Raw genomic sequence first — 15,670 nt, 5'->3', positions numbered from 1 at the left:
GACTTATGTGAATAATGATAAACCTAATTCTGATACAGGTCTCTATTGTGGACTGAGAGTAGGAAGGGGGTAAGGAGAGAGGAATCGTGGCTGGGAAAAAGGAAAGGGAGAGGAGAGGGAGTGGGAAGCATCAGAAAGACATTCTGTAATGATGAATAAACCAATTGTTTGCAATCAAATGACCTCGCCTGGTGTCTCGGGGTAAGTGTGTCTTGCTCTTGCACCACCCACCTGCCCCTGTCCTCCAACCTCACTATTCCCAACAACCTTTGCTCCCGCCGGATTTGCAAACTCATTATCCACTCCTTGTTGACAAATACAGTACTGTGCAAAAGAGCAATGCATCCTACCTATATATATGTGGCTAAGAGTTTTGTATTGTGCTGTACCAAAATGCTCTTAGTACTACTTTCAAATAAAAGAAAATAAATTCTAATTTTAATTATAATCATCTAAAGCAGAGGGATCATTCTCCTGATCCTCCTTTACCAATCACACCAGCTACTGTTCTGTACCTTAAGTCTATTTAGCCTTCTGAGAACCCTGTTCCTTAGTAAACATGCAAAAGTTTCAATTTTTTTCCTAATCCTTGACTGGAAAATGCTTCCTGGTTTTAGTCCTGGATGGCTGACCCACTGATTCTTGATTATACTTATCAGAGAAAATAGTTTCTTCATATCTCAGAGTCAGAATCACGTTTAATATCACCAGCATATGTCGTGAAATTTATTAACCTTGTGCCAGCAGTACAATACAATACATGATAGTAGAGTAAACAAGCTGAATTACAGTAAGTATATATGTTTTAAATAGTTGAATTGAATAAGTAGTGCAAAAAATAGAAATAACAAAATTAGCAAAGTAGGGTTCATGGGTTCAATATCCAGAAATTGAATGGCAAAGGGGAAGAATCTGTTCCTGAGTCATTGAGTGTGTCCCTTCAGGCTCCTGTACCTCCTTCCTCATGGTATCAATGAGAAAAGGGCATGTCCTGGGTGATGGCGTACTGACTGATAGACACTGCCTTTCTGAGGCATCACTCCTTGAAGGTGTCCTGGATACTACGGAGGCTAGTGCCCATGATGGAGCTGACTAAGTTTACAACTCTCTGTAACTTGCTTTGATCCTGTGCAGTGGCAACCACCTCCACCCCAGCCAATACCAGACAGTGATGCAGCCAGCCGGAACGCTCTCCATGGTAGATCTGCAGAAATTTGTAAGAGTTTTTGGTGACATACCAAATCTCCTCAAGCTCCTAAAGAAATATAGTTGCTTTTGTGCCTTCTTTATAGCTACATCGATATGTTGGGTTAGGTTTTCAGCTTTTCAACTTCCTTTGCATTTCAGTTTCATCTATCAAATTATCTCTCAGTCTTTCACTCTCAAAAAAAGGCACAGGCTATATTTATGTGCCTTGTTCTCATCATTTAGTCTCTACATTTGGTATTCTTTTCCCAAATCTGTATTGCAGTTGCACCGGGGTCAAGCATTTTAATTTTTTTCATTATTGTTTGATTTGTTTTTAAATTTCTCTGAATTCAATACAAAATTATTAAAGCCAATTGTAAGTCCAAAGTTCAATGTACATTTATTATCAAAGTATGTATACTTTATACAACCTTGAGATTCATATTTCAACCTTAAGACCATAACAGCATTCGATATAGGAGCAGAATTAGGCCATTTGGCCCATTTGAGTCTGCTCTGCCATTTCATCATGGATTTTAGCACAGTCTCCTGCCTTCTCCTCGTATCCCTTCATGCCCTGACCAATCAAGAATCTGATAGAAATTCACAAATCCAGGCATATTGCAGCACACTGAACTGGATCATCTCTCTCCTCCGACCCCAATACCATGACCATTTCAATCTGGCCTGGCACTTAAGTTATGACATCTACAATCAATCACCAAAAGCCCACCCCTTATTTGAGACCGTCAGAGATTACCAGGATTATTTTGGGGGATGGGACCATCTTACTGTCCCACTGAGCCTCAATTGCAGTTCAGGTTATGCTACTGGGTCGACAGAGGGAGAGGGTCAACATATCAAGCTCTCCACATTCTGACTAGGTAATTCTGCTCTTGGGAGGACTGCAAATGCCAATTCCAGGCTGTGGTACAGGACCAAAATTGTCTAGCCCAACTACTTTAGCTTGGCTCATCCACGCTAGAATTATTGCTGAGTTCAAACCCTACCCTTAGAGCCTGAATACATATAGTAGGATCTCCAGATGAAGGATCTCAGCCAAAGTATTGATTGCTTGTTCCCTTCCGTAGATACTGCCCAATTTGCTGAGTTCCTCCAACATACTTTGTGTTTCCAGCATTTACTGAATCTCTTGGGTCTGCATAATGTAAAGAATTATCCCGGTGGGTTGAGGGGATCCTGTGTCATCAAAGATTCAGGGGTACAATTTGATGTTTGTACAGGGTTACCTCTTAGCCAGCCAAAGGCATTGTGCAACTATTAGAAGGATCTTGATCGACATAAGGCTGAATATTTATGCATTTGCATGGATATCAAATATCATTATATTTAAAGTGTAATTCAAAGATCCTTCTTCTTCTTGGGCAGTTAGCTCCCAGTTGAGCATAGGCCATCAATGACCTCCCGTCTCCATTGTCCAAAGTCAGTGGTATCGTTGGAGTTCATCAGTTTCTGCAAGCCATTGTATTCACTGTACAGGGGATTGGCCTGCACAGCTTTATCAGAGCCCTGTTGGCCGGCCTTACACATTTCCACCTCTCACGATGGGACATAGGTTCAAAGGGCCTCTCATTTCATAGCTTTATTTTTTTCCTTTTAGAATTACTTCCTTTTCTGTTTTTGTTCAATTGAAGTGAAGAATAGCAAGAGGCCTTTTGACATTGTGTTTGATCTTTTTTCCCTGTTTTTTTTTCTGTTCTAAATCGAAAGCTTTCATCTTTTCCTAAAATCTTCTGGTTCCCCCTAAATGTATATATCTAAAACCTTTGCAATTATGTTGCTCTCTCTCTCTTTCTCTCTCTCTCAGTTACATGCTCAGCAATTCCCTCGATTTAATCTGAGCCTAATGATGGGGGAATATATAGTGATCAATTAACCGTCCAACCAGTATGTCTTTAGATTATTGAGGAAACTGGAGCACCCAGAGGAAACCCACAAGGTCACGAGGAGAACATACAAACTCCTTACAGGCAGCAGCGGGAATTGAACCCAGGTTATCCATACTGTAAAGTATAGTGCTAACCACTAAGCTATCATGAATATTGTTAGGATTAAAGAAACTAATGTGTTGTTCTGCACTGTGCCCTTTGATTAAAAATATAGAGTTGAAAATTCATACTTTTGCATCCTGAACATAATGAAGATTCTGTGAATTTAATATCATGTAAAGTTTTATTCATGCTTACTGTTTTTACCTTAAAAGCTTTGCGTTAGTTATCTGCTGAAAACATACTAATCTCATACTGGGATATTAGACTCCATTTTTAAAAAAATGGAGCTTAAATTAAACCAAAAGATTTAAATAGATATTGATTACAATTATTTGTTCAAATATATACAAATTACTTGTTAGAAAAATAATTTCCTAAAATAGATCTGAACAGGTAGTTTGGTGTACTGTACGATACAGAATTGCTGTGGTGAATCTTATAGTTGTAATGCTTTTCCTTTTAACTATCCTTTTAATAATGTTTATTTACCTAAGTTCCTACTTCAACACACATTACACTTTAAGTCAATTCTTTTGCATGCAAAGTAATATGGCTTCATATAACATTGTGTCACTCGCACAACAAAAAGCTGTAAATATTTTATCGAGGCATGGCCAATGTTACAACACAAACATGCTAAACCAAAATCAGTCTCTTCTTTACTTGAACTCGCTGAAAAATTCGATTTCGGAGTCCCTGTGGGGGAGAGCAGCAGTTAGCATCTTTGCTCAAGTCACATTTGGAAAATAAAGCTGCATAAAGATCTGTGAATAATATTGCTCAAATCAAACAGTGAATGTGATACTAATAAATGTAATATATTTTTTAGATCTCATCTCATTAAAATAGCAAACATGAGATGGCCAGATTGGATATAGGCAAATCATGGACATTTAAGATCAAAGGCACCACAGAAAATTATTTGAACCTGAATATGTAGCAAATCTAATAACCAACATGTTTGCTGATGAGATCTGTTTAACTTGAATCAGAATCGGGTTTAATATCACCAGCTTATGTCATGAAATTTGTAAACTTTACAGCAGCTGTACAATGCAATACATGATTATATTTAAAAAACTCTGAATTACAGTGTGTGGTTCATAGTATATAACTACAGTCTATAAAATAGTTAAATTGAGGAAGCAGTGCAAAAACAGAAATAAAAAAGAAAGTAGTGAGGTAACGTTTATGGGTTCAATGTCCATTCAGAAATCAGGTGGGAAAGGGGAAGAAGCTATCCTGAATCACTGAGTGTTTGCCTTAAGGCTTCTGTACCTCCTTCCTGATGGTAACAACGAGAAGAGGCCATGTCCTGGGAGGGTGGTTCTTAATGATGAACGCCGCATTACACATTACAAAATCACAATATAGCAAAATATTTAATGAGTGAAACTAAGAGGGCTGCAGAGCCTGTTTCTCTGCTGTACTTTTCTATGACTCTTTGACTCTAAGAGCATTGTTGCATTAAAGATATGGAATAATATTGTGTTTCACTTAATTTTGGGGATAATCTTCAACTTGATCTAGAGGGTAAACTGGCAGCATACCCATAGTAAAATACGCAAAATTTAAATAAATTTCAATGAGAGCACCTCGACAATGTTCCCTTACACTCAATATTTTTTCCTTGTGTTAGTTAATGCGGTATGAATAACGTTGATACCAATATAAACTTTATCACATGTTCAGGCGTAGTTTGTATATTTGTTGAACTGGCTAGATGTGCTTGGGAAGAGATGGATGAAAAGTTTTGAATAAAAGTATTACTTGGAAATCTTAAAGTGGAAACTATACAAATTTGATTTTTTTATTTAAATGGCTTTTCCCAGATCTATTATTATAAATGAAAATAGTCTAACTAAAGGAGCAATTTTTCATATCCATCATTTCCCATTCCACAGTATGCAAAATACAAGGAGAAAATTCCAGACTATGAATGTATGTAGCAGTAGTTTAGCATGGCAGTGTTGAAAAGGGAAGGAGACTTAACATTTCAGATTTGAACTTTTATGAAGCAGGTGTTGCTTCTTACCTTGACTGGATGGGATTGGACTTTAAAAGCCAGTTCAAAAACTCCTTGGCAGCCATGGTATCCAAGACAACACTAATTTCACTAGTGAAGGTTCCATCAGCATGCCTTCTGTCCAAGTCCTCAGAAATCACTCCATTCAAATTTTCTTTACCATCTTCTGGATATCTGAAAATATGGCAAGGGGGTTAGACCACTAATATCAAAGTAAAATTAAGAATGTATAGTTTTACAGGATTGTCATTAAATGAGATGGTAACTTGAGCAACAATTAGCCTTCTAGTTAAAGTTGTGCAACACTATCATAACATAACTACAAGGACAACTTAATTTCAGTTATGTAATAAAAACCCTTTCCTCCATCACCATTATATTATTTATTTATTGAGATAATGTGCAGAATAGGACCTTCCGGCCCTTCGAGCCTTTCCACCCAGCAGTCCTAGCCTCGTGGGGCAATTTATAAAGATCAATTAACCCACCAACCAGTATACCTTTAGACTGTGGGAGGAAACCGGAGCACTCGGGTGAACAGTAATAATAATTAAATGTTACCTTCTGTTTAGCAGTGACATAATTTTAACCATTGAATTTACCTAACTGAACTTGCATTATCAATAGAACTTATTACTTTTACATAGTGATTTATTTTTCCTATTTAACAGCACACACACAGAATGCTGAAGGAGCTCAGCAGGTCAGACAGCATCTATGAAAAGGTGGGGGGAATGGAAAGAGGCTGTCTGGAAGGTGAGAGGTGAAGCCAAGTGGGTGGGAAAGGTGAAGGGCTGGAGAAGACAGAATCTGATAGGAGACGACAGTGAGAATAGGAAAGAGGGAAGGAGAAGGGGACCCGGGGGAAATAATCAATAAAAGTAAAAGGTCAGAGTGGGGAATAGAGTAAGTTGGAGGTGGAGAGTGGAAATTTTGTTCACCGGAAGGAGAAATTGCTATTAATGTTATCAGGTTGGAGAGTGCCTAGATAGAATATAAGGGTGTTGCTCCTCCACGATGAGGGTGGCCTCATCTTGGCACGAGAGGAGACCAGGAATCGACATGTCAGAATGGGAATGGGGATTAAACCGTTTGGCCACCGTGAAGTCCCGCTTTTGGGGGATGGCACGAAGTTGTTTGAGGAAGCGTTCCCTTAATTTACATGGGTATAACCAAAGTAGAGGAAGCTGCATCAGGAGCACCTATTTAATGGGGCTTGTTTAAAAAGCAGTTGCTTAGCAGTGACAAAGCATGCTGTTTCTGACGGTCAGTTGTGAATCATTTAATGATTACTTACTCCCTTCTGCCACGTCCCTTCATTAGCCAGTCAATAAAGTCCTTTGCAGCCTTCACCTCCAGGAAAGAATCCAAGTCATTCTTGTAACTTTCTTCTGAGAAGGTAGATTCAATGCTTCTCTTGGAAATGCCCCTGAAAATTTTCATGAAATATTTCTTTATATGAGTGGAACTGGTAGTTAGAATAACATTAACATGTCATGCACATTTTGACAAAGATATGACACCAGTTGAAAACAACACAAAATACTAAAATTAAGAATGCAAGAGATTTGTGTGGCATCCACTCGCACGGCAAACATGATTTGTTCAGAAAGCTTAATTGCACCCATTGAAACAGCAAGTATGATCACAATTGAGAGCGACATATTGAATGTTTCAGTGATTAATAACTTACCCATTTTGGTGCTTTCCATAACCTGCAAGTGAATCTACAAAGCGCTTTGCTTTGAAGTAGTCGGAAAGTGAATCTACATCACTTGTGTAAGTTCCTTCCGCATGTCTCTTTCTTTTGTCACTGATTGAACAGAAAATAAATTACAGATAAGTAGCACATAACATTTACCCCAGGAAGTAGCACCTTTACAACTTTCAGAATTTATGGACTGTTCTAGAGATGCAACATTTGTAACGTAAACTGACATGTTTAATAGCTATGACATTACTGTGAAAAGGTATTTGCTCATGAAGTGAAATGTTTGCAGATGATCTGAGATTTTGTATTTTAAATGCTCTTAAATCTTGATTTATACAGCAAGTGAAGATACAGTATGACTAGATTTTTTTTCTAATAACCAAGAAAGTAAGTATTTTTAGCTGACTGGATTATTAGGATGGAACAAAAAGTGTAAAAAAATCATTAGTTTTAAATAATGACCGCTAATAGAAAATAGGCTTAAGAACAAGAAAACCATAAATTGTAACCTTTCTGAGTGGAAAATGATATGGGACCCTAAAAATTACTATTGATTATTAAGCAACAAGATTCAAAGATTTTAAACCAACTAACAACTGGGACTGGAGGTGTTAGATGCAATTTCACACAGATAATCATAAAGTATTATATGTGAGAATAAGAAAGTAAACGTTTTAATTAGAACTGCCATGAGACTCGTGATTATGACTTGTAATTCTGAGCTCTACAACCCAGTGTTCAGTTGAAATTCACAAAGATTGGGTAGTGGATTAGATTAAAAGATTGAAAGCGAAAACAAATTCTGGAGATGCTGGGTATCAAAAATGTGAATGTGAACTACTAGAAATCCAGAAAAGATCAGAAAGCATCATGGTGAAAATAGAGAGGCTAACATCAGTTCATAAATCTTCTTCAGAGAAGAAGAAACCTTCAACTGAAATGTACAGATACCAAAAGGAAAGACAATTGTTTACATGTTAAGAATCTAAATTATGGTGGAAAGTTAATGAACTTTAATTAATTTGCTTGTATGGTCATTACTAACTGATTGGTTTTCTTCTGTGTTGTAATTACCTGCTGTTAATGTTCTTTGAGGAATAGAATGAAGTCTTTGAAACTGTTGAGAACAGTAATTGTTCTAATCATCGAGAATGCTCATTGAAAATGTAGTAGAAGTAATAGAAGTGTAAGGGAGATATTTCTTCAGATAACTGATTGAGAAAATAATTTACCATGAAGCTAAAGAAGGACACATATGAGTGATTGAAATTATCCTGAAATTCTGTAAGAACTTTCCAAGAACATATGAGGGGTGATTGATAAGTTTGTGCCCTAAGGTAGAAGGAGTCAATTTTAGAAAACCTAACACATTTATCTTTCAACATAGTCCCCTCCTACATTTACACACTTAGTCCAGCAGTTGTGGAGCATACGGATCTCGGACCTCCAGAAAGTGTCCACAGCAGGGGTGATTGATAAGTTCGTGGATTAGGGTAGAAGGAGATGAGTTATACAGCTGTCGTTACATGCACATGAGGTTCAACTCTTTGAGTGATTATGCAGAAAGTTTGAAGTTAATAACTCAATGGGGTGATCGATACGTTCGTGGCCTAAGGCAGGAGGAGATGAGTTATTAACTTTAAACTTTCTGCATAATCACTGAAAGAGTTGAACTGCATGTGCATCTAACAAGAGCTGTATAACTCTTTCTTTTCTTTTTCAATCTTTTTATTATCATTAATAATTTGAACAAAATACAATTGATATATTAATAAAGGGCTTACAAACATACAAATTCCCATTGCACATGAAAGAATACATAAGCAATGATTACAATATAAATGAGTTTTCAAGAGCTGTATAACTCATCTCCTTCTACTTCAGGCCACAAACTTATCAATCACCCATCTGTGGACGCTGTCTGAAGGTCCAAGATCCATATGCTCCACAACCGCTGGTCTAAGTGTGTAAACATAGGAGGGGACTATGTTGAAAAATAAATGTGCTAGGTTTTCTAAAGTTGACTCCGTCTACCTTAGGCCATGAACTTATCAATCACCCCTCGTATGAGTAAACAGTATAAAACAAGCATTTTGGTTACTTACACTACTTCAACGGAGCTTTTACTGAATAAGACCTCTCTGAATTTGACCACTTACATCTTTCCAGAGAGAGATGGAAGCAAGAATTGTAAGAGATAGTTTTATCTATCGAAAGGAATATATTTCTTTGAGCTTTTAATATTTTACTATTATTAGAAATTTGGAGAGAGTTTTTTACTTCACTTTGCATAAATCATTATTTAAATATGTTTCTCAACAATCGACTTTATATCAAATAGATGTACCCCAGCAATTGAAGCATAATGCTAAAGAATGATTCTTTACATTATCTAGAAGTAAGAGAAAGAAAAAAGTGAAGGAAATATATCACCCACAGAAATGATCTCAGCAAGTTGCTGAACATTACTAATGCTATTTATCTAAAGGTCCAAAGAAATGCTTAAGGAATATATTTTACCCATTTCGTTTTGCCTTCATCAGCCATTGTACAAAATCTTTTGCTCGTCTGTTGTCCATATATTTACTGTAATCACTGGTAAAAGTGCCTTCAGAATGGCGTTTCACATCCTGCAGTGAATTGGACGTATCCAGTTGTTTTTCTGATGTCTGCAATGTACTGCTGAGAAATAAAGCTGTGTATCATTACCTAATTGGCCATGAAGCATGAAGTCACTTATACTACATGCCTAACAATCTTCCTTTTACCACAACAGTGGAAATAGCAAATTAAATGGTTATTCGTGTTATTCTGGATCTCACTCAGTGTACATTCAGGAGAAAATATGCTTTCGATGTAGTGGGTGAGTTTCAGTTCAAAGATAAGCTCAAATTTAGTTGCAAACGTGTAGTGTGTCATGGACCACTACAATTGACTAATCCCTCACATTAAAAAACACACAGTACCTTAATGCATTTATGAAATGATTCTTAGTATTATAAACAAGCATTTCAAATGGAGTTCACAGCCTCTAGTAGACCAACCCACTGAAAATGACCCAAATCATTAAGGCATAGTTATAAAATTAGATAATTATTTAATGTTTAAAATCTTTATCACACCCATGAGTGCTTTTTTACCTAAAATTCAATTTGAGGAGTATTCTCAAACAGTTCTAAACATGTGTAATCAGTAGAAACTTAATTTTGACTGGGTTTATTTAGCAATCAACGAACAACATCTCCAAGTCTCCAGTCCAGTGCTGGGGGGAGCAGGGGAAAGCCGGATTTGCTTAACTTAGTTAATGAGATTGCAATGACTTACACAGATAAATGGCACAAAGAAAAGCAGTTCTGACACCCCCCTTTCAACTACCTATGAATAAGTGAATACAGAACAAGACTAAAGGGTACTTGGAATCCCTAACTATTACAACAGTGGCTGGAATGACAAATATCAATGAGACGCTGAATCAGAATTAGAATCAGGTTTAATATATACTGGCATAAATCATGACATTTTGTTGTTATACGGCAGCTCATGACATTTATGAAATAATCGGAATGTTAGTTCTGGTTAAGGATATTACACTTAATTTAAGTAATAATAAAAAATGCTCAACTTCCTGAGCAGGTGCTTGAGCCAATGAAATACAGTTTGTCAGAACAATGGATGAATTTTTCATAAATTTGTCAATTTAATAGGGTGCTTAAATTTCATGAATAATGGTCTTGCAATGTTCATTGTACGCACTAGATTTTGCACTTTAATTTTCTAAATTATATCCTACCTTGATATTTCTTCTGTGCCGTGCATCGGCTTTTGGCAACTATTTTGTACCAGCATCAAAAGCAGCAGGGCAGCGACACAGGCAAAGCCTTTCATTTTATTCTGCTGCGGGGGAAAAAAAAACCCAAATGTTCAAAAAGGTACAAGAGAGACATCTGATTTCAACCTGCTGAAGATATCAAGGAATTATTCAGCAAAATGCTTGGAGTTACTGCTCAGAATCAAGCTTATCACCCCACCAACAGTCTGAGTGCCAGAAACATGAACTCCTGTATCTATTCTCTTTATTTTTTAAAAGAGGCAGTAGTCTAATCTGTTTAACAAGTACAGCACAAAAAACATTTGGGATATATCCAATGTAAGCAACTTTGAAAACAATATTCCAAACAAGCCGAATCAAACCAATGCAGTTGAATCGGATAAGGAATGATAAATAGGTTAACTAGAGGAAATAAGTAGTTACAAATTATTTTTAAAGAAGCCTATTGAAAAATAAAGAAAATCTAGTATTATTTTAGGCATATTGCAGCCCCGTTCATGCTGCAGCAGTGCAGTGCACTTCACAGCAGGTCATGGGCCAACCCTGGGCTTGCGCCAGTGTTTTTCAAAGACAAGCTACAGTATCGAATCACTTCACTTTCCACAACATCTTCAGGGTTGCTAAATTCATCCTTACCTCCAGATGAACCACTTACAATCAGAATGAACCCTTGAGAGAAACCGCAGCTTCTCTTCCTCCAAGAGGTGTTGATGGTTCCTAAAGCTTATCTGTGCTTCTGCCGACACCTAATCCCCTTATATAGTAAAAGGGTGGTTGAGCAATAGGGCAAAACATCATCACTTCCATTTAGAGAAACTCAATTTGTGATGCTACCATCCTCATTTCTCTGACATTTTAGATTACCAATTGTTGAATCATCCTTTTTTGTAAACTTTGCCTTCCACCTGATTTGAAAAGTTTCAGGGAAATCACTTAAGATTTTTACTCTTCCGGATGACTTCCTATTTTCCAAACAATTTCACGCTTTTAGCTCAAAGTGAATGGTGCATAACAAAGCCATTCCGCTTCTTTACATTGTGTAATGTTTGTGTTCAGTGATTTTGACGATGTAGGGAAAACCAGTGAGTTAGTGGAGAGTGCTGATGAAGCCGCAATTGTGGTTTCTGAAACCAAGTGATACCAAGGGAACAGACTTCTCAGACTATCAAAACATTATACCCACAGGTACCAATAAATAATGAGGTGATGGGGAAAATTAATATAAATTAATATGGGAAACACAGTAGCATAGTGATTAGCACAACACTCTACAGTACCAGCAACCCAAGTTCAATTCACACCACTGTGCTGAAGGAGTTTGTACGTTCTCCTCGCGACCGTGTGGGTTTCCTCCCGTGGTCCTGAGACATAGTGGTTGGAACATTAACGGGTTATTGTAAATTACCCCGTGATTAGGCGAGGATTAAATCAGGAGGAATGCAAGGCAGCGCAGCTCGAAGGGCTGGAAGGACCTATTCTATGCTATATCTCAGTAAACAGACAAACACACAAACACAAGAAATTCTGCAGATGCTGGAAATTCAAGGCAACACACACAAAATATTAGAGGAACTCGGTCAAGAAGCTTTTACAGAAATGAATGAACAGTAGGCTTTTCCAGCTGAGACCCTTCTTCTGAAGAATCTTTTTCATCCTGGCATCTTGCCCCTCCCTTTCCAGACTTGAAGAAGGGTCTCGGCCCGAAACATCAACTGTTTATATGTTTTCATAGATGCTACCTGACCTGCTGAGTTCCTCCAGCATTTTGTATGTATTGCTTTGAAATTAATATGGCATTTGCAAAGAAATAGTTAAACAGTTAGACACAAGAGAGACTGCAGATACTGGAAATCTGGAGCAACGTACAAAGTGCTGGAGGAGCTCAGCAGGTCAGGCAGCATCGAGGGTAGGAAGTAAACAGTTGATGTTTCTGGTCAAGAATGTATGTCAGGACTTCATCAGTAGAAAACTTACATTTTACTTTTAAAAAGACTGACTTACTTTCACTACAAACACTAAGCACTTACATAGAAAAGGTCTTTTGGATATACAGTATTGTGCAAAGGGCACATGTATATATAAGTAGGTGCCTAAGAGTATTGCACAGTATTATATTTGTCAATGTGGAGCAGAGAGTGAGTTTGTAAATCTGGTGGAAGCAAAAGATGTTGGGAATGGTGAGGGTGGAACACCGAGGGAGGGGTGTGGGACAGGTGGCAGAGAAGGAGTGCCGGGGCAGGGGGGTGGTGCGGGCACAGACGCACCCAATCCCGAAACACCAGGCACGGTCATTTGATCCCAAACAGCTGGTTTATTGATCATTACTCTCTCCCCTCTCCCTTCCCCTTTCCCCAACCATGATTCCTCTTTCCTTGCCCCCTTCCCACTCTCAGTCCACAATAGAGACCCATACAGGAATCAGGTTTATCATTACACATAAAATGAAAATTTTTTTGTGACAGCAGTACAGCGCAATGCATAAAATTACTACAAAAGTAATAGACACCTCAGCTATATATGTGTTCCTAAGACCGTTTCTATTTTGATAATTAAACAGAACAGATAGCACAAAGGGAGTAAAGTTGTTTTTATTTTCTATTTGAAAACAGTTCCATTCAATTAATCCGAACATTGACATAAGTAAAATATGCAATTAATGTCACAGGCACGAGAAGATCTGCAGATGCTGGAAATCAAAAGCAACACTGGAAAGAAAGTTGAGAGAGAATAAGAATGTTCTTATCAGACTTGTCCACTTCCTTTTCGGTCTTGAAGAAGAGTCTTGGCTCAAAACATCAACTGTTCATTCACTTCCATAGATGCAACCTGACCTGCTGAGCTCCTCCAGCATTTTGTCTGTTTTGCTGTGCAATTCATGTCCAGTTTTTTTCTTTTTTTTTATATCAACAAATCAATATTAAATTTGACTATATATAAACCTGTGTGAAAATGGTTGTTGTGACACGTCTAGTGTGGTAGTGTAGTGCGTAGTGCTTGTCATTCTCACTTTCGGCTTCCACCACTGACTAGCAGTCTTGTGAAAAGGAGAGATGAATGTGTCAGTCTTTCCCTGGCAATACATGGCCTCTCCTACAGCAAGCCTCATGTAGTGCTTCCTCGCTGTTGACACACAGAAATTGAACCCCCTTCAGACTCAGGCTGAACTACAGAAGATGGTGAGAAGGTCTGGCCCTTGCACAATGTAGCATGCAAGCCCACCGGCGTGTGGACATGCCCTGGTGCTCATGAACCAGACCCCCAGCTGTGGGTAAATAGCCCCACTGCTTTGTGGGCAGCCTCAGGAGAGACGAAGGCTACGGGAGTAAACCCAGATAGCAAAGCAGCAGTAGAGCCGCTAAGGCGGCTGGACATCATTGAACAGCCTTCTTGCAGCTCCAGTAGCCAAGCTGGGCCAAACGTGTTGCTTCATAAACTTTCCTTTAGACTACAGTGGTGAGGCTGAGAGGGGGATCTTGACAACTGGGCATCTCAGGATCCCCATAACCTTCCGCCCAGGCTTCTGATGAAGATCACCATCACTCATTGTTCTTCGAGACAGATGGATGCCCACCCAACATAAACCCGGAGAGTTACAGTGATAAATTCTAGTTTGGTTGTTAAGTACACAAAATAACACATTCTTAAAACAGTTTAGGCATATTTATGACCATTCACTAGAATAACAAAAGTAAAAGCTGCTATTAATTTTCAGCTTGTGAAATATTTATTCTGCTTGTTTTATCTCATCGTGTTTCAGATTTTAATATTGGATATAAATTAATTTGTTAATTTAGCATTACGGCTCTTCCAACTCTTTGAACCACAACCCCCAACAACCCCAATTAACCCTAACCTAATTATGGGACAATTTACAACGGTCAATTAACCTGCCTGGTATATTTTTGGACTGTGGGAATAAATTGGAGGATCTTGGGTATACGACAAGGAGGGCATACAGAGACTCCTTATAAACGACATTATGAACTCCTTATGAACTCCAAACTCCGACACCCTGAGCTGTTATAGTGTCACGCTAACTGCTACACACGCATAATTCCTGAATTAATCTTCATGGATTTCTTTTCATAGTATGTAGCAATGTTGTAAAATTCACAAATCTTTAAATTATAAAGATTATAACAAAATAGATGAGGAAATTATGTTAGCACTAAATGTACTGTATACATTTGCAAAACAGTTTTAGAATACAAATGTATTCTAATGTAAAAATCTCATTGATTTTTTATCTTAGCTTTACATACCATCAGGTATGAAAAGGCTTAGAAGTGTTAGCAAGAGTTTTAATACTAACAAAAAAATTAAATATGTGCAATATACATTCAATAACCACTTTATTAGGTGCACCAGTACACTGGCTTGTTAATGCAAACATCTAATTAGTCAATCATGTGGCAGCAACTCAATGTATAAAAGCGTGCAGATGTGGTCAAGAGGTTCAGTTGTTATTCAGACCAAACATCAGAATAGGGAAGAAATGTGATCTAAGTGACTTTGACTGTCGAGTGATTGGTGGTGCCAGATGGGGTGGTTTGAGTATCTCTCAGGATTTTCATGCACAACATTCTCCAGAGTTTACAAAGGATGGGGCAAAGAACAAAAAGACATCCGGTGAGTGGCAGTTCTGTGGGTGAAAATGTCTTGTTAATGAGAGGGGTCAGGGGAGAATGTCCAGATTGGTTCAAACTGATAGGAAGGCAACGGTAGCACACATAGTTACTGCATGTGTTACAACAGCGGTGAGCAGAAGAGCATCTCTGAATGCACAACACATTGAACCTTTAAGTGGATTGTCTACAGCAGCAGAAAACCATGAACATACACTCACTGGCCACTTTATTAAGTACAGGAAATACCTAATAAGGTGGCCACTGAGTGTAATGTGG

At 38.0% G+C, this 15,670-nt stretch overlaps 1 protein-coding gene across 5 annotated transcripts; it reads right to left on the bottom strand.

Moving 5' to 3' along the window:
• Window positions 1-725: 725 nt before the first annotated feature.
• Window positions 726-11,508, bottom strand: LOC132392210 (pro-glucagon-like). 5 transcript variants are annotated; one of them, XM_059966049.1, is made up of 7 exons: window positions 11,403-11,508; window positions 10,728-10,831; window positions 9,458-9,619; window positions 6,920-7,039; window positions 6,524-6,655; window positions 5,236-5,400; window positions 726-3,896 (listed from the first exon to the last, which is right to left on the bottom strand). In XM_059966049.1, exons 2-7 carry the CDS (start codon window positions 10,820-10,822, stop codon window positions 3,860-3,862), a joined length of 711 nt encoding a protein of 236 aa, XP_059822032.1. In that variant the 5' UTR covers window positions 10,823-10,831; window positions 11,403-11,508; the 3' UTR covers window positions 726-3,859. The 5 variants fall into 5 exon arrangements, with proteins under 5 accessions (XP_059822032.1, XP_059822035.1, XP_059822033.1 ...); XM_059966052.1 differs by having other exon boundaries at window positions 9,458-9,616; XM_059966050.1 differs by having other exon boundaries at window positions 10,728-10,828; window positions 11,403-11,487.
• Window positions 11,509-15,670: the final 4,162 nt, after the last annotated feature.

Source organism: Hypanus sabinus, chromosome 4 (assembly GCF_030144855.1).
Source record: "Hypanus sabinus isolate sHypSab1 chromosome 4, sHypSab1.hap1, whole genome shotgun sequence".
Taxonomy (NCBI): Eukaryota; Metazoa; Chordata; class Chondrichthyes; order Myliobatiformes; family Dasyatidae; genus Hypanus; species Hypanus sabinus.
The sequence above is the reverse complement of the archived record's forward strand: the minus strand, read 5'-3'. Positions and strand labels throughout refer to the sequence as shown.

Excerpts from the sequence above, each read along its gene's own strand:
- LOC132392210 (XM_059966049.1), bottom strand. The coding sequence starts at position 10,822 with ATGAAAGGCTTTGCCTGTGTCGCTGCCCTGCTGCTTTTGATGCTGGTA. Across the intron at positions 6,656-6,919 it reads TATGGAAAGCACCAAAATGG|GGGCATTTCCAAGAGAAGCA; the intron begins GTAAGTTATTAA and ends GAAAATTTTCAG. Across the intron at positions 5,401-6,523 it reads AAGGGACGTGGCAGAAGGGA|ATATCCAGAAGATGGTAAAG; the intron begins GTAAGTAATCAT and ends CCATATTTTCAG.